At 44.1% G+C, this 25,768-nt stretch overlaps 1 protein-coding gene across 1 annotated transcript in view; it reads right to left on the reverse strand.

Annotated features, from left to right (window-relative positions):
• IGDCC3 (immunoglobulin superfamily DCC subclass member 3) overlaps nt 1-25,768 on the reverse strand; it is an 84,253-nt gene that overhangs the window by 8,889 nt on the left and 49,596 nt on the right. The window contains exons 3-11 of the mRNA XM_083184318.1: nt 24,463-24,607; nt 23,057-23,187; nt 22,832-22,969; nt 20,923-21,081; nt 12,272-12,437; nt 9,185-9,432; nt 5,015-5,179; nt 2,607-2,795; nt 765-869 (exon numbers count right to left, since the gene is read on the reverse strand). Coding sequence (XP_083040444.1) covers nt 765-869; nt 2,607-2,795; nt 5,015-5,179; nt 9,185-9,432; nt 12,272-12,437; nt 20,923-21,081; nt 22,832-22,969; nt 23,057-23,187; nt 24,463-24,607 — 1,446 coding nt within the window. The remainder of the gene's footprint in view (nt 1-764; nt 870-2,606; nt 2,796-5,014; nt 5,180-9,184; nt 9,433-12,271; nt 12,438-20,922; nt 21,082-22,831; nt 22,970-23,056; nt 23,188-24,462; nt 24,608-25,768) is intronic.

Below are 25,768 nucleotides of genomic sequence, written 5' to 3' on the forward strand. Positions count from 1 at the left end.
TTAGCCGCTTACATCATATTTTTTTCTCGCAGCCACCGAAGGTGCAAGAACAAATGTGAAACCATAGTTTATATAGATATCCAGTCAAGATCTATAGATGGGTTTGAATGGCTAGACCCAGAGCTATCAGACATGTTACCTACTTATGGGCATCTGATCTGAGACAATTATTGATATACATCTATTTGTATAGATGCCCAGCAGTTGCTGTGCACCACAATATAATTGAAAATGGGTGCAATAACTATTAATATTAACTTGTTTATATAATATTTTTATCAATAACTCTTTATCAGAGCCAGTCCCAAAAAATTAAGATTCCTATGAGCTTATCACTAAGCTCATAAGAAGTAATGTGATTGATCACATTGCAATTACATAACTTCCTCCTTTGCCCCTCCCCCTCCAGCTGTGCTACTGCACATTCACCAATGGAGGCTGGGGGTAGGGGGTGCCACCATCTTTTTTGCCTCCGGGCACCTGGTAGGTACTACACCACTGCTCCCTGGCATGGTATTACAAAAGTAGGTAAGTATGACATAGAAGCATAAGCAAAGAACATGATATTTGCAGCAAATTAGCCTAATCCGATAATATCCTTTTTAGTGTATGTGACCAGCAATACATTTACAATGAAATAACCACACACTTCCCATGCTACACATCTGGAACAGTGAGCTGAACTAGTTATATGCACAACCTTTGCTGCAGTATGCAGGACATAGGGGAAGGTCAGTAGTATTGTAAACATGAGAGTCACTTACCCGCACGGGCAGATGCCTCTTTCAGAGACACGAAACGTACTGTGGAATTTCCATCCCCATGCTGATTAAATGCCAGCAACTTCACCTCATACACCACTAGGGGGTCTAGACACAAAATAGTGGTAAGCGTTACAGTCTGCTCAGAGGACACTTGTAACAATACTGTACATTCGGAAACTCCTCATGCCAGCTGCACAATCCTTGCCCTCGCCCTCAGACATCTTCTCCTACCTGCCTGATCCTGTCCTAACCACAAGGTCACTGTGTAATGCTGAACAATAGAAGTGTAAAATTGTGTAGGCTGACTAGAAGGTAAATACACTAAACTTAAAAGTGAGTTTTTAGAAGTGAGAGATCCGATTCTAGCTTTTATCCTATAAAGGTGCTAGATAAATGATAAGTAGAATATGTTTGATTGCTATGGGCAACATCTCTCGCTTTTAAAAACTCACACTTTAGTAAACTCTAGGTCCATTAACTCCTTCAGTGGCAGGTTTCTCTGGGGCATGGCACACCTCCCAGTGTGGTTTTCTGTTGTCCTAGAATAATACCCACCACTGTGGAGCTGCTTCTCCCCTGTCACTGCCGCTGTTCCCTGGGGCTGTTGGGCACTCAGGGTGCTCAGTCGATCGGGGGGAAGTGGCATGTGATCAACGGCCAGCACTTAAGGCACCACTGGCACACACACGTTGGTAACCGTGGCATGCACTAAATCTTCCAGCGTAGCTCAGTCCAGAAGATTTCCGAGCATACCACTGAAGGGATTAAATCATGCGTGTAAATTATCGGTTGGAGCCATCGTCGTGACATAAAAGGGTGAGACAGGGGCGGGGCTTGCAAGGAAAGTGTTATATTAGGGGTGTGACCAGTGTGATCGAGCAATCGTGGCCACACCTCCCGAAGTGCAATGCCAGTATTACAGGTATTGCACAGCGGGAGGCGGGGCTACGATGGTGCATCATTTGGTCCCCACGGACCCCCTGCACAGGGGAGGTTGTAGGAGATCGGCGGCAATGCGGGGCATTTGCCCACTTTTCCGGGAGGGTAGACAAATATGGGTTAAATGACAATCTTACACACTAACTAAAATATTACTGCACACTTTTGTGGACTGCATTATTTGCACATATATTATGTTCATCAGAGATGTATTTAGCAGTGAAAAGAGTGAAGAAGTGTACAGGCGGAGAAGTTGCCCATAGTGTCCAATCAGCATTGAGGTTGCATTTATCGTGTACATCCTATAAAATATGAGCTGATTGGTTGGTACTTTATCCCTCCCCAGGCTTTGAAACAAATGCCCCTAACTTATGTAGTGTTTGTGCCACAATGGCATTAAGGGGGAAATTTACTAAAGGAAATTTGTAAAAAATAGGTGTAAAAATAGGTGTATTTGTATTTAGAAATACACTTATTTTTGACATTTACTATCCCGAAAATACGGCAATTCGTATTCGTATTGATGTGCTATCAATACGAATAAGAATTGCCGTATTTTCGGGATAGTAAATGTCAAAAATAAGTGTATTTCTGGATACAAATACACCTATTTTTACACCTATTTTTTTACAAATTTCCTTTAGTAAATTTCCCCCTAAATGTCATATCTATAAATGCCAATCTGTAATTATGATAAAGTTAAGAGAACAAACAGAAGGAGAGGAGGTGCTGCAGAGGAGATGCCGGGTCTATGATTACCATAATTAATCCTGCCGATTGCTATAATTACAGAGCAACAAAGTGTTGTACAGGATTCCTGTCTGCAGTTACATGTAAACCATAAAAAATATGACAGCACTGGGATCAGTGGGAACATTACTGAGCTCATAGGTCTTGTCTTACCCAGTCGGCAGATGTTGTAGGCTGTGACATTGCTGGGCAGCAACATGGGCCCAGTGTACTGCAGCAGGGGCACCTTGCGGTAATACAGTTTAAAGCCCTCATTCTGACCCAGTTTGATTGATGGCTCCCAGGCGGCCTGGATGGCTGTACTGTTCAGGACCTTGATATAGAGAGATGGCACAGCTGGCACTGCGAGTATGAGACCACAAGATAAGAGGCACCATCATTACATGATATGTAGGCTTACTATATCAACTCCAAGATACTAATGAATTACACAGTTTCTCTAGCTGCTTAAAACCAGGTGAAATGTAGGCTCGATGTTAGAAAACCACAGAACCATGAGTGTCCCAATTTAAAGAGGTAGTATGGTAAGCCTAATTATACATATATTATACTACAATGACTGCATATATGCAGGGCCGGCAACAGAAATCTTGGGGCCCTGCACAATGATATTTCTGGGGCCCCCCACCTAATCCCAAATCCACACAATCCTCTTCTGCATGGGCCTCATTTAACCTTTCGCTGCTCCAGATCCTGTTTTCAGGTGCGGACTTCTCTCATTCTCAGTCCTGCTGGCCTGGCTCCTGGCTGCTTCTTCCTGCTGACTCCTGGCTGCTGCTGGCCTGTCACTTTCACAAAAGAATGCCGAGCACTACGAGCAGGCAGGGCAGGTCATTTACAGAGTGCGGAACAGACGATCCGCGCATGCGCAGTAAAAGTACAGGAGCCAGAGACTGAGGCCACAGCACCAGCAGCAGGTATGGCTGTGCGCCTGCTGCCCAAGGCCCTGCGCACACACAGAGTAGACAGCTCTGAGCCCCGAGCGGCAGGGCACACACACACAGTAAACGGCAGTGGCACACAGTGAGTCAGGCAGACTCAGCCACACACAGATGGTGCACAGGCTGCGAGGGTCACTGACCGGCCAGCTAGTACAGGCGGCGGCTGTGCCCGGGCATGGAAGCTCTGGGGCCCTTCAGATCGTTGGGACCGTCACACTTGTCCCCCTTTACCCCCTCTGTTGCCTGCCCTGCATATATGACAGCTCATATCAGGCATTATCTTTCCAAACACTTCCATTTTTAGCACCTCTTGGGAATCTGTTTCAGGAACCCAGACACCATTTTGTGGGCTATTCATAACCCCAGGTGTGGCTGCAGGGCTGGTTCAGAGTATTAAATAGGAATTATAATTTAAATGAATGTCGACTCAGCAATATGGCACACACAGGAGCCAGGCTGAGCAGAGTGAGGAATTCATTTTTTTGTTTATTACATGTTAAAATTACATGTTGTTGACAACATTTTAAAATAGTTTCCAAGGACACCTTGTTGTCACACTAGTGTATACAAGTGGTGGCATGAGATAGTAACATCAGGGTTGCCGACCCTCCCGGAATTTCCGGGAGTCTCCCGAAAATCGGGTCCCCCCTCCCGGCCCCCGGAAGGGTGGGCAACCCTCCCGGATTCAGGGGGCACCCCCGCTGTCCCCCGGATCGCGGCATTAACATACCGCAATCCTCGGGTCTCAGAGGAGGGGACGGAGCTAAAATGACACACTCGCGTCATTTTAGCCCCGTCCCCTCCACGGAGATCCGTAAATTTACTGGTTTACCATCATGGGGCGGGGCTTAGTGATGTCACCCTTAAGCCCCGCCCCCTGAACGGCTGCTGAAACTTTCCTCTCCGGGCTTCTCCCGGAGAGGAGAATAACAAAGTCGGCAACCCTGAGTAACATACATTTCCTGAAAACCACACAGAAATGGCAGATTATCCATTTATTTTTGTACTGGTGCCATTTACCAAATGCCAAAACATTAAACAGTATACCACAGTTCCTATTACATACAGTGGGGACTATAGTATGTGGAAATTTGCAAAGCTTGGTCCCATTAGCTAACATCAACTTTAGATAAAGCAATTTATTTTATGTGTGGCCCAATGGCCGGGCATTGTGCAGAAGTACAGCCACATATAAAGCCAGAGATGTGCATCAATAGTTTTCACAGTGCAATCAGACTGCACTAATGATGTTAGACATTGGAAAATTGCATGACAGAAGAACCAGAGGTGGAACTACCATTGGTGAAGCAGGTGTAATGTATCAGGGCTCCTGGGGACTAAGGGGCCCACTGCTTCCCCTGTCACCCTCTTCCTGTCACCCACTGTTTTTTCCTTCCACACTCTGCATCCGCCTGCCTCTCCCAGTCACCCCCTGCTGTGTTTTATATTGTAAACTTGGGTTACGGTAGGGGAGTGGGGCCCAAATTATATTTTTGCACCTGGGCTCACCACTCACAAGTCCTGCCACTGGTCAGGACAGATATGACTAATTATTATAATATCATCAGAGAAATAACATAATTAGATTTCAGCAGTGATTTCTTTTTATTGTTGTTGTACCTTCTCCCAGAGTGCTTTGCACCACGCTGGCTGATGCTTTGCTGGCTCCCCTGGAGGTGTAAGCTTTTATGTAGAAGCTGTAGGTGGTTGAAGGTTCTAAATCTGTCACTATTTGCTGAAAAGTGTCCTTGCTCACAGCCTCCTGGTACTCCATCTGTACTGGGTCTGGGAAGCAATTAGAGGCATAATGATCAATCTCCAACACATTCCTAGGGACATAGGGTGAGATTTAATAGGATAAGAGATTCAGAAAGTGAGAGATTTGGTGAGAAATCTACAGGGTTTTTTTTAAAGCGGCAATCATTTACACTGCTTAACCAGTTTGATTTTGACGTATAAATGATTGCCTCTTTAAAAAAAAAAACCTGGAGATTTCTTACCAAATCTCTCACTTTCTGAATCTTTCATCCTATTAAAACTCACCCATTATCTTTAAAAAGTCACATACTGTACGTAAGAATTGAAAATCTAACATTCATGTACTTCAGCTATGAAAAAAACTATACATCCTGGGGTTTATGACAGGCAAGTTCTCGGCTATAATTAGCCTAAATTCCTCTTTTTGGCAAGCGTGCTTAATTGTCCACTCAGCACATGTCATGGTTCATACTTACGTCATTATCAATTGAACACATCCACAAAGGGGGGAGTGCTTATGTCTGAGGCTTTACAGATACTGCATAAAATTGTTAACACGTCACTAAGGGGGTGATTCTGGTTGACAAGCAAAGCTGCAAAATGCGCAGCTTTGAGTGTCATCTATGTGCCGCACGAATGGCCGCCCCCGCTCACACGCCGAATATCCCCGCACACATGCAAATGGAAAATGGATGTTTAGTATAAACATCTATTCGCAGCCTTGCGTACAGGGACAAAATGATTCGATGGTCGCCGACCATTGAATGATTTTGCAAGCGCTCGCAGATCTAAGACACCTCTCTGGTGTCTTAGATCTGCGGGCTCCCTGTAAGGGAAGAGAGCAGGCAGCTGACAGCTGACAAAAGCCCTGATTTATTTAGGTGAAAAAACAAGAGAAATGGCTGTTTTCAACTCAATGATTAGACCCCTTGCAAATGATAGGGCCCACTTTAAGTTAATATTTATTAACAGCATTGGGGTGCTGTCAGCATCCTCGCAGTCAGGATGCCGGCATTAACTACACTAATGATGGTATCCCTACTGCCTTCAGATAACCAGCGCCGGTGCCTCGAATACTGTAGATAAAGATCTTGGCTGTCGGTATTCCGGCGTCAGGTTCCTTATATTTTTGAGGTTCTGGTTTCGGTTACCCCAATTGAAGTGGTGGTGCCCGGGAAAGGGGAGATTAGGCTTAGGCACTAGTGATGGAACTTAGGTTTTGGCTGCAGTTAGGGGAAGGATAGACTGTGGGCAGGGGGTGAAGGTTAGGCACCAAGAAGGGGAGGTTAGGTTCAGGCTGTGGGACTGTGGGTTAGTTTAGGCAGAAGGGCTAGGGTTAGGCACTAGCAGCGAGGGTTAAGGTCAGGCTGCAGGGGGAGGGTTAGGCAACTACATTGACCATTCCGACACCACATTGTAGGTTTTAGCAGCAAAGTGCTCTCTGACATCTGTGAGGTAGGGAAGTAGAGGTAAATTTAGTAAAGCTTCTAAAAAGTGGTGATGTTACAATAGCAATCAATCAGATTCTGCCTATCATTTTTTAGGATGCAATAGAAAAAAGATAGACAACCTCTGATTGGTTGCTATGGACAACTTCACCTCTTTTCATTTTAGATTTACATAGTATATTTACCCCAAAAATAGTGAATGTATAATTTATCAAACTCATGAGCATATCCAATTATATGGCCTAGTTGCGCATAAATGTAGGTCCAAACTGAATAATTGCTGTATTTAAAAACCAGGCAGACAAAACTATTTAGAAGTGAAGAGGCCATTTCCTATTGGGCTAGTTACCTCTAACTCACCAATAGGGATCATCAGGTGACTATGCTGTGCGTTCATGCACTGACCCGTCATCAGTAGATTACATGTGTTCATAGAAATAATTTGGTTGGCTAACTTTATATGCCATAGGTGTCCAATTAGTAGGTTGGAAGAGGCATATAGTATGGACCTGAAATGTAGAGAATGTAAGAGAGGATTCTGGGAGTATGGCGGCCCCTGGGTTGGGTTGTATTTGAGAATGTGATTCCCCCAGCAGATAGAGCAGCAGAAGCAGTAGAGTCAGGTGGGGTGATCCAGGTTTCAGTAATGACAAGGAGATGGAGGGAATTGGAAATGAAAAGGTCATAAGTGGGGACCGATTTATTACAAGCCGATCTGGTAATCCAGAGGACACAGATTTCTTTAGAGGATGATTACAATCCTTCATTTTTGCTAGTGCTGTCCCTGAAAATTTGGCTAATTCCATTATAGAGTGTACTGTTTATATGAGATCATTGATACATGTTATCTCCTGGTTAAATAGGGAGATGATAAATTCCAGGATTCTCATACTGGGGCTGGGCCATTTGTGAATTAGGACCAGTGGCAGATCTAGAGCTAGGGCTACAGCACAGTCCATAATTCAAATAGCCAGTGAGTTCTGGCCAGTGATGTTTGGCAGTGTATGGGGTGGCAGTTGGTGTACTTCCTCTATTTGAATTTTGAACTGTGCAGTAGCCCCATCCCTGGTGCCGCTGCTGATTAGGAGACATTATGGACATCTTATGAATTCCAATTTTTTCAGTAATTTGCACTAATTTTGCAACCAACTGTACTCTGGCCCAAAGTGTTCCCTTACCTCCCCAAGGGGCAGTTAAGTAACCATACTCAACACTTAAGGGAACATTGCACTAGCATACCCTCCAACTGTACCGATTTAGCCGTTACAGTACCATTTTTTAACAGTCTGTACCGGCTAAATCAAAGTGTACCGAATGTACCGATTTTCTTGAGTTTTCAGGCAGCTCCTCAGCCCTTCTTCTCGGCGCTGTAAGTCGCGGTTCCGGCGGGTATTTGGAATCTGTTATCTGGCCTTCTGCACCCAGTGGTGCATTGCGGGTTCCGGGCCAGCATGCATTGCATCAGGACGCCTCCTTGAAACCCGACGCATGCGCAGTTGGAATTTCTGCCCCGCGTGGTTGTTATCTCTAGCAAGTCCTGTTAACTTTATGTCTCCCGCAGCTCCTCCTGCCTCCTGAGGGGTGAGTGTGCGGGCTGTGCCTATGTACGGCCATCGGGAGAACACTGCTATTTAACTCCTCTGTGTGCCCGGCTCCCTCCTATGCTTTGGGTCTGGGGCTCAACCTTTGCAACTTGGACTGCAGCATAGGTCTGGGTGCCGGTGGAGATTGTACAACTGCCAATTATAATACTGTAAATAATATATATATATATATATATATATATATATATACATACATACATTATTTGCTCACTTTTTATTTTATTTTAAATGCCCAGTACACATTAGGAAAGGGGGTTGACCACGACCCCTTTTACCAGTGGCCACACCCATTTTACCCATGGCCATGCCCCCTTTCTGGATTTGTACCGATTTCTGCCCTTCAGATGTTGGAGGGTATGCACTAGAGTAGGGTGCGGGAGGAAAGCTGTACAGGCCCTGCTTACTTTTATGTTGTATAGAATATGAAGAAGGCAAGAAAAACAAATACAGTATATTACCAATAAAATAAGACATTAGCAGAATAGAAAATCCACACCAAAACAAGCCTAAAATGTTTACAATTTTGCAATTTAAAGGTAGCCTTTGTCTATTGTATTACAAACAGGCGGTAAAATATTTGGCACAGATTTTGTAAATGAATAAAATCCACATGTGTCACATGCTGAGCACACATTTTAGTCAATAACCTGGAAATAACCCATATTGAAATAAATAAAAAAATGTGTTAATTCATCACTAAATTATAGAGAGAGTACTTAATGCAAATTGCTTTAATCTCTATGGTGATTAGTCCAATTACATGTAAATCAGCTGCATACATATATATGGAGGGTCTGTTCTGCTGTGCCTGAGTGACGGCATGGCTGGGTAGCCTTGTCCATAATGACTACTTAACGTGCATTGTTATGTAATTAATTAAAGATCTTATGAGCTAAACCTTAACCCTAACCTCCAAAGTTCTCTGCTAATGCTGACTGTGCCCATTACTGCGGCTAATATGAAAAAACTCCTATAAATACCTTTAGTTTTGCGGATGTGTACAACATAGCCAATGATCTCCTGGGTGTTTTCCAGTGGCTCACTCCAGGACACCTGGATGGAGGTGGATGATACAGTGCTGGCAGTGACATCCTGGGGCGCCCCTGGCAATCCCTCTGCCCATATCACGGAGAGTCTGGCACTCGCCTGGCTGGATCCAGCACTATTCTTTGCTATGCATTGGTAAATTGCCTCATCCTCTTGGCTGATGCCAGAGATGGTCAGTGAGCTAAGAACAAAGGGAACAATTAGCAGAATTAGCAGAAAATGTTAAACTGATCACAGAAACATGTCCCCACCATCTACAATTTAAGAAGATAGCCCTATTGTCGGATGAACCAATATTCATTAGTGGGAAGCCTATCAACTCTAATACCCCATTTACACAGAAGTAATTTCCCGGGTTAATAACAGTTAAACATGGGTCAGGCCTCAATGTAAATTGCCCCATTAAAAATAGCCTGGGTCCAAAGACCCAGCAATCTAGCCCAGGAAATGCTGAGGCAAGCCAGAGTCTGGGGGCAGACCAGCAGCTTTCCCGAGTGCTGGACTTACCCCCAGCATGATGTAGGCGCCGCAGGAGGTCCCACCCAGAGATGATGTCATGTCCAAGCACTGGCCTTCAATACGCTGCTGATTGGATGATAGTTTATCTCTCTGTGTTTTATCACTCTCCAGGGCTTAGCACATCTGCCCTTTAGGTAACAAGGATATAAGTGAGGCATGGACTGGAGGCAGCAATCAATGCTCCATTGATCAACTCATTATACAAGTCCCTCAATAATGCCACTAGTTTCCAGTGAATTGACAGGTTGACTATTGATGATTACCTCTACTGTGTATGTGTGATGGAACCAATCCCAAAAATCAATAAACTTGTGGAAGGTTAACTAGATATATCTATCATTAACTGGACAGTGTACAGAAGAAGAGGACCAGAGTGACTGGATAGGCTTCTTGCAGAAGAATGGCCCAGCTGTGCAGTCAAGGAGATGGAGGGTGTGAAGAAATGACTGGGTGGGGCCTTCATCTACACTGATTACAAGTGACAGCCACTGATCATGTTGTCAATTATTAATGCAATTTTATGCAGAACATTACGTTCCTTTTGTATAGCGAGACACTGTATGTGCTTGTTCTCTCTATTGTACAGGTATTATAATGATGTGTCTGGTTTTATCCCGTGAATTAGGTAATGGTTTTGCCTGATTAATCTCAGGAAAGTATGGTAGCCCATCATTAATCTGGGTTAACCTTTTCTGTGCTTGCTAGGAAGAGCTAAATACGTCTCATTTTTTGCATCATTGAAAATACGCACAATTGAAACATGACTGCTCTGTTCAATATTTCTTTGCCGCACTTGTCATTAGTTAACTTTACCTGGGATAGCATTTGTATTAACCTATTCATAGACAGCAGTGTGTCCATTAACAGCAATAAGCTTTGGGAATTGATTCAGTCAAGGGGTTAAGTATCTAAAAGTTGAAGTCAGGGACCCTTCTGGCTAGAGGCCCCTTTCTATTGAAATGAAAGACTTTAATTACCATGGTGAGGGTGGGTGGGGGGGATCAATATAGCTCAGTGCCCTGGTTGCTGGTTGTCATGGTGACGTATCCTGGATATTTGTAAACCCCCACCACCACCCGCTCTCTACATCATCCAGGACTGCAACCACCTCCCTCACTGGGTGTGACCCCTGAAACTGGAGCAGCTAACAGCATCAAGGAGCGGGATGACAAACCTGAGTGGGGTCACGCTGTTCGGGAATATTAATACCCTGGGGATCATAAGATTACTGCTATCCCATAATAGCAGCATTGGATAATGGCATAAGTGCACCTGTACTTCACAGCGTGTGGACACAAATCACAAATTAACACTGGGAGAGCTACTATGTAATGCAAGTACTTGTCATACTGCATACAGCTCAAGAAGATAGGCACTTTCTGTAAGGCCTCTGACTGTAACGTCTCTCTACAGAAGAGTGTGCATAAAGTTTTCAACATAATACTAAATACTGCACAAGTGCTTTCATTCATGTGCAGTTGTTCTTGCAGCTGCAGTTGCTATATTTTGCCGTATGCAATTGTGACTATGGGCCTGATTCTAATCCAATCGCACATTGGACCGATGTTGAAGCACTACACATGCGCATATTTGCAGGGCTTCTGTGCAGGCGCCTTCAGAGACTTGCATAGTCTCTGTGGTTTATGCAAAACATCCATTTGCAGTGGGGTGGAGGGCGGCATTTGCATGCCCGGAGGGTGTCGTTACATGGCTCTCTAAGCAGTCAACCAGAATCAGGCCCTATATGCTGATATGTGCAGAAGCTGGCCTGGGCAAAGGGGCTATCGCATTCTTTTCGTGATTACTGAAACATCGGTACCGTCAATGCAAATTGGGTCACGTCGGAAAGTCCCTCTGCTCTCCCAGGATGCTCTCCAGTACCAAGCAAGATCGCAATGGCTAATCTATGCACTCTCAGAACACGCCATCAGAACGGCCATGACACGCCGGCAGGGGGCTAACCACTTCCAAATGTTGTCTTCCTGTCACTCACTTTGCGAATGACTCCTCGGTTCGCTCGCAGTTCACTCCCCGTGCACTGTATGTGAACTGGAACTCAGATGCATACACAGTACGAAAAGAATGACCTATGTGTATAAAATAGTGATTTTGCAACAGCACCACTAACAAGAATCCCTTGTACACTCTGCATTGGTCCATCTGACTCACTTGATCAGAGATATCTTTATCTGACTGAAGTCACATAACATGCTGAGTCGTATTCAGTTATCCTCATTATGCAGATGACAGTAGACCAACATCACCAAACTTTCCAGCATGGGGCGATGGGTAATAATTGGTGATGTTGGTCGTTGTGAAGTGTCAGCATTCTGAACCTTGTGGCCGTCACTAGACTTTCTCAGTTCCTTAGTACTAAGAAGTAAAAAAATAAATGTATGCAGCGTTCTGTTTCAGACGTAGCTTCCTCTGGGCCGACTGTGCCAGGTGTGGATATTCCACGCCACTGTTATTTATTTTTACCTTTTCCTTATTAGACAAACCTGTTGTTGTTCTTTAACTTGATGTGTCCACTGGGTTCCAGTTCCTGCCCATTCTTCAGCCATGTGATCTGTGGTGGCGGCTCACCCTGGGCCAGACATGTGAAGATCGCTGTGGTGCCAACAGGCCGGGAGACGGACTGAGGGTGTTGGACAAACTCAGCTGGGGCTGCGAAAGAACAGCAGAGCACAATCAATAACTACAAATAAAAGGCTTATACATCAAATATGGAATGAAAAAATAAAAAAAGAACAGGATAATGGGTTTATATAATACCACTTGTGTTAGCATAAAATAGAACATGGCATTTTCCAATAGTTTACAAATTTGAGATCTGTTGCCAGATTATAGGCTGCATAATCTGTCTGACATAAGCAGAAAGGGTAACGGTCCAGGAAGCACACAGAGGCGATAAAGGGAGTTTCCACTCCATGCTTTTCACCAGATATTCAATAGTCTCTGCTCACTCATCCTCAACTGATAATATGCAGACATGAAACAGGAAGCTCGCTTTACTAATACATACAACATAGCTGAATTGCAATATGTATCCTGATGTGCCAGGAGTCTTGCTTGCAGAATACATGGACGCAGAGGACAATCCAATACTGGATTCACAACCTGACTTAAATCACCTTCAAGGATGTCCAAATCTTGTTGCAGACAGAAATATGCCCTCCAGCTCTCCTTAATTTGTTTAGTTCAATCTAATTGAACTAATCTTGCAGTGGTGTGTAGAGCTTTTTCAGGTACTCTTTACTTAGCACGGCGCCCATCGCGGGCATTGAATGCACTACAAAATCGGGTGCGACGCGATGCCCGCGATTTCCTATAGGGAACAATGTTAAATGTATCAATTGACCCGATTTTCCTGTTCATTGCCTCAATTGACCCGATTTTTCCATAGGAAACAATGTTAAATGGCCCACAGAGGGCAAATAGGCACCCTGAAGTGTGAAATGGCCCCCACAATTGTTAACGCCACCCCACGATCAATGTGAACCCGAAGCGTGGCGAGCGCAGCGAGAACGCGAGGGGTGGCGGTATGTGTCCTACGACCTTTTCATACCCCCCCTATCCACGTCGGCGTGGAGTTGAGAATAGATTAGTGTGGCGAGCGCAGCGAGCCACCGAGCCCGAAGCGTGGCGATGCAGCGTGCCCCGTGAGGGGACGGGGATACCTGTGAAGGCCGCGAAGGGACGCGTTTACCTGTGAAGGTATCCGCGTCCCCTCGCGGGGCTCGCTGCGCTCGCCACGCTTCGGGTTCACGTTGATCGTGGGGTGGCGTTACCAATTGTGGGGGCCATTTCACACTTCAGGGTGCCTATTTGCCCTCTGTGGGCCATTTAACATTGTTTCCTATGGAAAAATCGGGTCAATTGAGGCATTGAACATGAAAATCGGGTCAATTGAGACATTTAACATTGTTCCCTATGGGAAATCGCGGGCATCGCGTCGGTCGCGTCGCACCCGATTTTTAGTGCATTCAATGTCCGCGATGCCCGCAATTTTTTTACCTGCGATGCCCACGATCAAAATCGTGGGCGTCGTGCTAGGTAAAGAGTACCCTTTTTCATATACGTCTACACGATCAAAATCGTGGGCGCCGTGCTAGGTAAAGAGTACCCTTTTTCAAATACGTCTAGTCCACATTAGGACTAGTTACACACCGAATCACCATCTGTAACTATTTCATCCGTTGCAGTCCACACGGCACCACCATGATCCCAGCTCTTCCCATAAACAATGTTGCATTGTAAAACTAAATACAGTAGGCACGTAATATTGCAAAACACGCTGATAGGTTCTTACAGTTTTCAAAATCTCTCTACTGTTTGTAGTTGTTCAATGGAAACATTTAGGGATAAAAGTGTATATTTCCTGTTACTGTATGATATCTAGCTGTTTTTGGGCAGGATGCATCAAGCATTGCATTTTGCAGCATTTATTAATGCCATCCTAAAGGACAGCTCTCATTGTAAGAGATGTCCTTTCCATAAACACTTCCTTGGTTATGACCATGTGTCCTATCTGCTCACGAGTCCATACATGCCGAGGAGATGCTGGGAGGGATCTAATAGGATCTCTCTTAGCGGGCAATACCATTTAAACATGCTTGGTGCATTCTGCCCTTTATGTGGACTTCTGTCAGTGTTAGAGGCTTGTAAAAAGAATCCTACCACAATCCAACCCATGAGAGCATATCATACTTTCCTATCAGGATACCAGGGAAGTGCTTCCATATAAGTGGCCACAAGAAGCTTTATTTGAAAATACATGTAGCCATAGCAATCATTATGCCTCATAACCAATGCCAGGCTATGGCATTTAAATGTATATATTTCTTAATTATTTTTTCCTGTTACTGTAACAGCCACATAATGGGTGTAAGGTGCAATCAGGGAGATTTCTGGACTCTCCAGGGAGTCAGGGAGATTGCTCCTATTTCAGGGGGTCTCCCTAACAATCAGAAAGCGTTGGCAACTATGGAGCATGAGGCTTTTTGTTAACGTACTATAAGGGTCACACACAATGATGCCATCAAGTGTATATGGAAACCAAAAGAGGGGGGGTGAACAATCGCACTGGCAGTGTTTATAAAGTAACCCCTTGTTTCAATCAATATTCATAGACTTTATTATGTGGGGTGTGCTGTCACTTCAACAGTAATTTGAGCAATAACAAGGGAAGAGAAGAAATACTGTTATGTACGTGACGCACTGTTAGGACAGGAAAAATTAATAAAATGTAACCTTTAATTGTTTATTTTAAGATTTGCGACATATAAAAACAATTGCCAAGGAGGCAAAGAGGAAGAAACAAAGTGTTTTAAAAAAAGGGGATATAGATCCTCTCAAATTGAACCCCAATGTCCTGTTCCCAGTGTAATTGCTAGATTAGGTGCGTGTTGCTGTATATCTTACAGTGTGTACCCACTCATGAAATGAACAAATCTGTTACAATTTTCACTTTATTAAGTTACTTTTGTTTCATATTAGTTTATAACACAGATTGCTCCCAAGGACTGTGCAGATAAATTAGGACAGCAAAGTAAATATGTCTGTTTGGTCCTTTTAAACATCAAAAAAAGGGTTGCCGCCTAGTATCTGCACAGATATTGCGCAGTGTGTAGCACAGTCTTAAATAATAACAGACTACGGGGCCGGCTGGTAGTATACGTGCCGTATTTCACATCTAAAGTGTACCCGTTAGATCTGATATTGGGAACACAAATCGGCTGTTAGTGTTCTCCGCCGTTTGTTTGGTTCCTCTCCGCAGGGAAAGTGGCTTGTATGTATGCCGCTGTTCCCGGCTGTGCTGGTAGTGCGTCGGTGTCTGTGGGGAGATCACAGTCAGTGGTGAGGCTGTGATTCTCCAACTCGCAGACCCGCGTCGCGCGCCGTCACTTGACACTGCGCCTAACAGAGGGACGCACCGGCCGGGTGCTGTATCTGCACTGGCGTGCTGTAATCACATCTGAGTCTTGGGAGACCGTGGTCAGGTTCTGACCCCACAGCTCCTATCAGATGCGCCCTCTGTGAGTGGATACTGTAACGCCCTATACATCAATCAAAATACATTTCATGGGGGAAGGGGACATGGGGATATTTCACACACTAAGTGTGTCTGGTCAACGCGCGTGTCGCCACCAGCTTCATCAGCCCCTGATGAAGCTGGTGGCGACACGCGCATTGACCAGACACACTTAGTGTGTGAAATATCCCCATGTCCCCTTCCCCCATGAAATGTATTTTGATTGATGTATAGGGCGTTACAGTATCCACTCACAGAGGGCGCATCTGATAGGAGCTGTGGGGTCAGAACCTGACCACGGTCTCCCAAGACTCAGATGTGATTACAGCACGCCAGTGCAGATACAGCACCCGGCCGGTGCGTCCCTCTGTTAGGCGCAGTGTCAAGTGACGGAGCGCGACGCGGGTCTGCGAGTTGGAGAATCACAGCCTCACCACTGACTGTGATCTCCCCACAGACACCGACGCACTACCAGCACAGCCGGGAACAGCGGCATACATACAAGCCACTTTCCCTGCGGAGAGGAACCAAACAAACGGCGGAGAACACTAACAGCCGATTTGTGTTCCCAATATCAGATCTAACGGGTACACTTTAGATGTGAAATACGGCACGTATACTACCAGCCGGCCCCGTAGTCTGTTATTATTTAAGACTGTGCTACACACTGCGCAATATCTGTGCAGATACTAGGCGGCAACCCTTTTTTTGATGTTTAAAAGGACCAAACAGACATATTTACTTTGCTGTCCTAATTTATCTGCACAGTCCTTGGGAGCAATCTGTGTTATAAACTAATATTAAACAAAAGTAACTTAATTAAGTGAAAATTGTAACAGATTTGTTCATTTCATGAGTGGGTACACACTGTAAGATATACAGCAACACGCACCTAATCTAGTAATTACACTGGGAACAGGACATTGGGGTTCAATTTGAGAGGATCTATATCCCCTTTTTTAAAAACACTTTGTTTCTTCCTCTTTGCCTCCTTGGCAATTGTTTTTATATGTCGCAAATCTTAAAATAAACAATTAAAGGTTACATTTTATTAATTTTTCTTGTCCTAACAGTGCGTCACGTACATAACAGTCTTTCTTCTCTTCCCTTGTATATGGAAACCAACATAGTATATTGAGTGTTTTCCTTTTTCCCCTTTGAACTATTGAGCATACCCTGGTGCAGAGGTTCCCAATCTCAGTCCTGAAGTCACCCTATGCAGCAGCCAATATTGAAAGATTTTGATTTAAGCTACTGTATGTGACCTAATTAGTATCTCGGTCCGTCTGTGCATAACCATGGATATACCCCAAAACCTGGACTGTTAGGGTGCCTTTAGGATATCGTTTGTGAAAGCCTTGCTTTTGGAATGTAGGCTCCCACGAGCAGGGCCCTCTCTCCTCATGTGCTTTTCTTAGAATATATATCTCTGTAACCCTAATAATTGTTTCAGTGTTCTGTCCCCTGATGCAACTATCTTTAGTTACCATGTACTTGCCCTAAACTGCCTTGTACTGCAATTCATTATTTAATTTTTTTTGCTCATTTATGTATTGTTAGGTGCTCAGTGGTGGAACTTGTGGGTAGTGGGTTCAAAAATATCATTTGACCCCCCCTCCTCCACCCCAACCAAGTTCACAATATGCAACACAGCAGTGGGTGACATTGAGGGGCAGAGGGATGCAGAGTGTGACAGGGAAAAACAGTGGGTGACAGAAAGATGGTGACAGGGCCAGCAGTGATCCCCTTAGTTCTCATGGGCCTCAGGGCCCTGCAGCAATGGTGGTTCCGCCTCTGTAGGTGCTGCAGAATCCTCGTGATGCCATATAAATAAGTGGCAATAATAATAGTGGTATGCTTTGTGTATGATATCACTCGGGAATAATTATTATGATGTTATTTGGGATTTTGTGTCAAAAGTAAAACATGGGACAGAGCAGGGAAAGAGGTGCTAAACCATCTATATCTAATAGGGGGTTATTCAGACCTGATTGCACGGCTGTGATTTCAAAGACCAGGTGATTATCGATAGACTGCCTATGCATATTATCAAAGCGCACATGCGCGAGTCCTTCCTACGTTAAAAATGGCAAATTTTCTGATCATCTTACGAAAGTAGATTGACAGGAAGCCGGTGTTTAGGGGTAATAACCATCCGTTTTCTGGGAGTGTCAAGGAAAACGCAGACGTGCCGAGGCATTTGGGTGGAAGGCTGTGACATCAGCCTGTTTCTAGTGCAGCTGCCAAGTAAGTCCGGGGCTATGCACAGACTTCACACCCTGGAAAAATCATTTGAAGGCTTGCGAATGTATTGTCAGCAAATCGCCAATCCAGCTAATTTTGCTAATCAATTCGCAGGCTTGCACAGGCTGTGATTTCATTCTGGTTAGGCAGCGTATAGCTGATCGCAGGGCTGTGCAAATTAGCAGAGTAACGATCAGCTCTAAATAACCCCCATACATTGCACATAGGGATGGCATAAAAATGTCTGCCATAGGAACAGGGCACAAGTGAACAAAGAACATGCTTTTCCGTTGTGGTGCCTTACAGTAAAGACAGTTCTTGACTAGCAGCCACAACCCAATGTCCCAGCATGCACCTGTCTTCAACCAGGGCATGTCAAATGGGAACTTTTATTTGCAGTGTGTCAGGGGTGGGCATCGCAGAGCGCTAGTGAGGAGGAAAGTGGGAGGATACAGGGGAAGGGTGTAGACTGAATGCACAGATTTCTCCTTTTGTCTCTTTCCTTCTAGGAGGGATGCTGTTGCTGGGAAAATTCTGAGACATCCATAGAAGAGCTCGAGAGGGTCAACATTTTAACACAGTCACTGCCGATGCAATGGCCTGTACGCTTGGTGTTGAATTAATTCAGCGGATTGTGGGAAGAGAGAGATGTACCAGCGTTTTCTTTTTAGTACCTTCAGACTGGATCTTCCCCTCCCACCACTAATATATAATACTTCATCGCAGATTTAGACCTTTGTATCACTTAACTAATGTAGGTTTACGTATCATTGTGAGATTTTGCATAGAAGAACAAAAATAGATTTACTGAGGGGGTCCCAACTACAGATGGGAGCATATCCACCTGGGTAACTGGCATTGCTGCGGAAGGGGTGGCTAACAGTTCCTTTTGTCTACATGTTTACCGCAGGAAGGGGAGATACTGCATGCTGGTGCATGTACTGTAGCATACAAATATTAGGCACCTCTACATACTGCCATTTGGAGAAGAGCAGAGATGCACCAATTCCCCCCACTTAATCTTCCCATACATTTACACTCACCCCACCCCCTGCAGAGCTATGTGGATTTACCAAAAATCTAAATTCCTACTGCTAGCTGAATTTGATTTATACAAATTGCTTCTCCCCTGTGTCATCCACCACTTGCCCATCATGATAAGTGGTTACCCAAACCTCTCCCTTGCCTGCTTCCTACTGAGTTTGGTGGTTTATTACACTGTATTGTTCCTAAAATATGCCAACCCCCATTTACTTTAACAGTGGTATGTCAGTTTTTCTGGGTTTTTATGTACTTTTCCCTATATAGTGCTGAGGAAACTATGGGGTTAATTTACTAAGATGGGAGTTCTATTAAAGATGGGATGTTGCTATGGGTAACCAATCAGATTCTACTCTTTTAGATTCTAGAAGGTGCTAAATAAATAATAAGTAGAGTCTAATTGGTTGCTATGGGCAACATCCCTTCTTCTCTAGAACTCCCATCTGAGTAAATAAACCCCTATGTGGGGTCATAGGCACAAAAGGTAATAATATACAGAACAACTGATCTATGGAACAGGGCTCTATGACAAATTTTCACGGAACCTCCTGGCTATACCGGGAGGATAGACAAGTATGCTCCATGCCGCCGTATGCTGGCCCGACCTCTGAAACCTTGGCATCCAAGTAGAACTTTGACTATAGCACCTTAGGAACGCTCCAGGCAGCTCCACAGGCTGCGGAGTGCCATTTCAGGCAGCGCCCGCACTCCGCAAGTTGCGGCCCTGCTGTCACTTGTATGAAATCATCATAAAATATCAGACACACAGGGCTGATCTATTAATCCTTATGAAGTGATAAAGAGGAAGGTAATAACGCAGCAGCCAGTCAGCCCCTAACTGTAATTGCTCAAATCAGGCATGTGCGTTGTCAGTTAGGAGCTGATTGGCTGTCAGTTAGGAGCTGATTGGCCTTCGTCTTTATCGCTTTACCAGGCTTAATTAATCTGGCTGGCAGCTTTTCTAGCAGTTCGGTCAAACCCAATTATTATTTAATTATATATGATAATAGCAAAGGCATGGTCTAAGACAACCTATGGCACGCCAGCTGGTATTGAACTACACATCCCAGTGTGTCCTGCCACCGATTTGCTGTAAGTGCTTGCTAAAGTGTGGCATGCTGGGATCTGTAGTTCCACTACAACTGGTTGCCTACCCCTGTTCTAAGCAATCATACGGCACTTATTTCCATACAGAACACTTTATAAGCAAGTCATATACAGTATGTATGTATGTATGTATGTATGTATGGATATGTACCAGTTTCATTAACACAGTATAATGATTGTGGTATTTGTTTAGCAATGAGTATTTAAGATTCTCATGAACAAGCAATGCCCCCAGCCATGGTATGACAGTTCAGCTTTAGTAAAACACAGGGTACACATACGTTTTGATATAACATGGGTTAAATCAGGGTTTCTGCAACATGCCTTGCTCACCTCATATATGTATTGCGTTAAATGGGAGGGCACTCATTGGGAGTAACACTCGCATGAAGACTCATGGGATTACAAACTGCCGAAGTCCAGTGGGACATTAATGCATCATTTATCTTTATACTGTAAACTCTCATGGGCAAGGCCTGCTTCCCTTACCTATACCATCACCTCCTCCCCACTACCAACATCGCCCGCTACTTATTACTCTATTCTGACTGCTGCTGATGCAGCAGTGTGTATAGACCTTGTCTTTGTTCTGCTATGTTTTGTTCTATAAATTCAGTTTTTATTGTTTTTTTTTTTATCATGTTTTTTTTATTTATACACTTTGTAGGGGGCTGCGGATCTCTTGCGGCATTCAGTCCAGTAAGGTATAGCCATTGCTTTGCTTACCCTGCACTACAAGTCTTCCTTGTGCTGTTCGGCGCACCCTGGTGCCAGGCTTGTTGGCAGCACATACGTAGACTCCAGAGTGATGCACGGTTAGGTCTGAAATCATGAGGTTCCCCGTACCCAAGACCTGAATCCCTTCGACACCAATTGGACGGCCATCTGCAAGTCATACAAGGGAATAGTGGAGTTAGGATCCATATTTTAGATAGAAAATAATATAATGCTGCAACACTACGTGTGTATTCAGTAGCGCACGCAGGGGGGTTTCTGAGTACCCATAAACCCCCCCAGGAGTCTAAGAGGCCTAGTCTGAAAGCTCAGAGTCCCCTCTTTCCATGGGTACAAGAATTTTATAAATCGGCCCTTGGGAACCGGAGATATCTGACTTCAAAGCAGTGGTCCCCATCAAAGCCTGTTCCAGTCAGATATTTCAGGTTCTGTCTGACGGATAGTTTTTCTTAAGGTTTATTCCAAAAGCAGTGACTCTCCCCCTTTGATGGACACTAGAAACTTGTCTCTACTGTTCCCAGAACCAGAGATATCAGCCTTCCAGCAGCTGGTTACTGCTCCAGCTCCACACACCTGGTATGTAGTATTATATACTCGTTGGCAGATTGTTCCGCCTCCTGAACATTGATCCCCTAGTCCCCAATACTATTTGGTAGGTGGGATTCTCTAGTTTTTAATTCTATTAAAATCTAAGAAATCTATTTTCGGGAACTGGAGATATCTGCAGTCAAGCAAGCTGTCCTCCCACCAGAAAATTATGAGTAATAAGCCCACTCCACTATATATATTTATTATTATTATTTATATACATTTGGTCTATCTATAATACTTTAACTGACCCGGCTTTGCTCCGCCCCTCTGGAAACCCCCTTCTGAAAATCCTGCGTTTGCCCCTGGTATTATATACTGTAGTGTGGATTATTGCATTGAATGTGGGTTTTCCTATAGCTATAGCAGGCATCTGCCACATAAAAGGCTGGACAGTACCACAGCAGAAATGTTATACGTTAATAAGTGAACAAAATAAGAACGCTAAACGCTGAAGTGTAATAAACTGTAGAATTATTGTATTAATAGAAATAGAATTATTTAGCCCTTGGTAATTGTCAAAGATAATTATCATTTGCCTAATCACAATAAAGTGCCTGGGGGAAACAAGCTGGTAGGGGGAGCTACGGAAGTAAAAATGTCCAGATAAATCCACCTCAGCATGGCATTAGGTGGGGTGGCACAACAATACCCAAAAAATAAATACTATAGTTGCTGCTTCTCTGGAATAACATATTATGCTGATTACTACAGTCACTGTGAGGAGCACTGCTACACAATTTAATGAGGAAGAGACAATGTGGGTAATAGACAGTGCAGTAGCGCACAAATGGGGGTTTCTGAGTACTGAGAAACACCACCTCTGACAGAAGAGAGAGAGAGAGCGCAAGAATGATATTACAGAGCCCCCCCCCCTCATGGCAATTTCACATGATTCATGGGTCATTGGGGAAGGGGTGAAGCCAATATGATGATATTCCATTACAATCGTGTAATTTTACCCTATTCCTTGAAATAGCAGCATTTTGCCGGGAGGTCAAAGGGGTTAGTAATATTGTCATTTTTCTTTTGTGAAACACTGTTTGTATATTTAAGGCATCAGAATCAGCTTTATTGGCCAGGTATACTTGCGTATACTATGAATTTTTTGTTTTCTGTTAGCTGTGCAGCAGCCAGGAGGGTAACAAGTAAACAGCATACAGCATAGACAATAAACAATATAAACAGGTGGGGAACATGTACAGTCATACACAAAGAAATTCGGAGGGGACACAGTGTTAATTAATGTGCAGAGGCTTATGGCGCGACTAGACAATGAGATGTTTAAGGGTTCAGCCATTCCATATCTTACCAAGTCGACTCCATGACACAATAGGTCTGGGATTTCCGGTAGCCATGCACTCGAGGATTGCTGTCTGGTGAACAGTCTTAGTGAGGTTTTCTGGACCAACCAGGATCATTGGATCCTTGTAACCAGTGTAATGAGGACCTGAAGCAGATAATATGTTATCAATAATCTCATATACAGTATGCATAGATTGGAGGAGATAAGTCATTGGGTAGTGATATGTTATACCTGTAACAGTCAGCACAGCTTCCAGGCTTGCTTTCGCACCAGCTGCATTGGTAGCCACACAGCGGAAGGTGCCTGCATCCTCAGCCCGGAGTGCAGTTATTTGCAGCACACCCGTAGGCAGCAAGGTGTACCTGTGTATGACAAGCAGTGGACACAGTAAGCTATATGTTGCATTTCTGGATACAAATGGGCTGGTGGTCTGTGTCAGGAAGATTTACTAACATTTACTATGCTAACATGAGCATCCATCCATCTTCACAAGTATTTATGAGTATATCATGAATATAAGCATGCCACCCGCTTTTTCCAGCCACAATCCCATCTGTCATCCTTAGCACGTGCATTTCCATGCTGGGTGCAAATGACCCATCTGAAACAAACAGCAAATATATGTCATATGGCTTCACTGTGACTGGTAGTGACTTCCTATTGGAAGTCCAACTTGCCAGTCACCAAAGCAGTTCCATTGAGAGGTGTTCCCTCCCTCCGAGACGCCTTTCTGCAGGCTGCCGTGCAAAATCGCTGATTGTGCATGCGCAGTACCTATATCGGTACTGCGCACACGCTGGTCCTGGTGCCTGTCATTTGTATTGTACAGGCGCCGGGACCATGATTCCTTCTATGGGCTGTTGCCGTAGCAGCCCACGGAAGCTGGCCGCATGCACAGTACAGAGGTTTGTACTGCGCATGCGCAAGTCCTGGTGCCTGTCAACATAGTACAGACACTGGAAACTCTGCAGGGACCGGCAGCGACGGTGACGACAGGGGGGGTGCCTGCATCGCGGTACCCCGGATGCGGCCAGAGGCAGCCCCCCTCCCACGGAAAGGTTATGAGCCGCAACTGGTTGCCTTCACAGTCTATTTTTTCTTGCGATGGCGATCTCATGGGGGCGCGCATCAGCATAGCAAGCTGTGTACACACTGTGCAAATCTCACCTTGGGTATGCACCTTGAGGTTTAGGCTGCAATTAGGGTTAAGATTAAGCTGGAAAAAAGGTTCGGGTTGGGCTGGAATTAGGAATAGGGCTAAGCTATATGAACACCAATATTCTTACTGTCAGGACTCACAATGCAGATATTTTGAAAATGTCTATTTATTCAGAATGTCGATATTTAAGAATCCGAAATGCACAAATTATGTGTATTGTATTTATATATGTTAAATGTCGACATTTTGAAAATGTTGACGTCTTGAATACCAACATTCATACCAAGGTGACATTTTGGCATCGACATAGTGAATGTTGACATGATGAATGTCATCATATCATCTCGCACCAAGACCTTCACGTATTACATGACTGGTAAGGAGGTTACTGGGTGCCCATATACAGTAGGTGCATTATTTGTCATGTATATACACACAGATAACCTGCAACAGAATGGATCCCAGTTCAAATATGTACCTGGGGTTTTCCGTGTCAATTATTTCTCCATTCCGTTCCCATACAATCTCAGGTTCTGGCAGACCATGAATTTGGCATTGGAACCGGGCAACGCCGCCCTCCTCTAGATTAGCATTCCGGGGAACCACGTGAAAATCTGATATGGCTGCGGGAAGAGATGAGGATTACTCAGACAAAGGAAGCCAATGCACATGTAAAACACCACAGCTTTTTCATACAATAACTCTCCAGGCAAAAATGCACTCGATAAATAAGGTTACATTTAAATATTTAGGGGCAAATGTACTAAAAGTGATAAAATGGAGAGTGATAAACTAACAGCCAACCGGTTCCTAACTGTTAATTTTCAAACACAGTCTGTGTGATGGCAGCTAAGAGCTGATTGGTTGGTGTTTTATTACTCTCCATTTTATCACTTTTCAAGCTTAGTACATCTGGTCCTTAGTTTTTTACTGTCATTATTATATTTGCACAATCTACAGAGACAGTGAGCAGCCATTTTGTTTGACCACCCCTCCTCAAGAAGGGAAGCAACGTGTTGTGTAGAACTGTCTGTGTTATGGTCCCGTTCTGTATAATACTTAATATTACTTTACGACATCACATATCTTACTTATATAAATAAATTGAAATGTGCAAATATAATAAATGATTTTTGTGCAACATAATGCCATACTGGTAGTGTTACTACTTCCACATTTACATATGAAGCAGGGTGTCATTGCCAGTTTGCCACCCTATCACATACACTAGGGTGTCATTATTACTCTTCGATTCTCACCCATCCAACTATCCTTTGCTCTCACACTATAGCAGATGGGAGGCCATGTGCCAGCCGCTGCAATATACCCCTAGGGTGGGGCCTCTCAGCTCAGGTATTGTGGTAAAGTGAGAGACTGATCTTTCTAATTGTTTCTCCTCACACTTCTCTCTAGATTTATAAAAACGTGAAAATACAATGAAGCGAAAATTCTCTCTCAGATTGTTGTTATTCAGTGTTTTTGTATTTGCTGGAATTTCTTTAGCTGATTATCAGTGACACCAGATGTCCAGACATATTATGACACACAAGTATTCACAGCCTTTCATAAATATTCATAGCCATTTTGTTGCAGATTGTGACTGACTGCCATAACATGTTGGTACACTGACTGACTAAGGAAATACTACAAGGGAACAGTAACAACAGGACACCATGGTATCAGCATTTTTCTCACATTTTGATTTGCTATAGAATTGTTTATCACACAAAGAGCCAGATGTATCAAGCTTCAAAAGTGAAAAAATTTTCAGTGATAAACAGACA

Source organism: Crinia signifera, chromosome 4 (assembly GCF_055691185.1).
Source record: "Crinia signifera chromosome 4, ASM5569118v1, whole genome shotgun sequence".
NCBI lineage: Eukaryota > Metazoa > Chordata > Amphibia > Anura > Myobatrachidae > Crinia > Crinia signifera.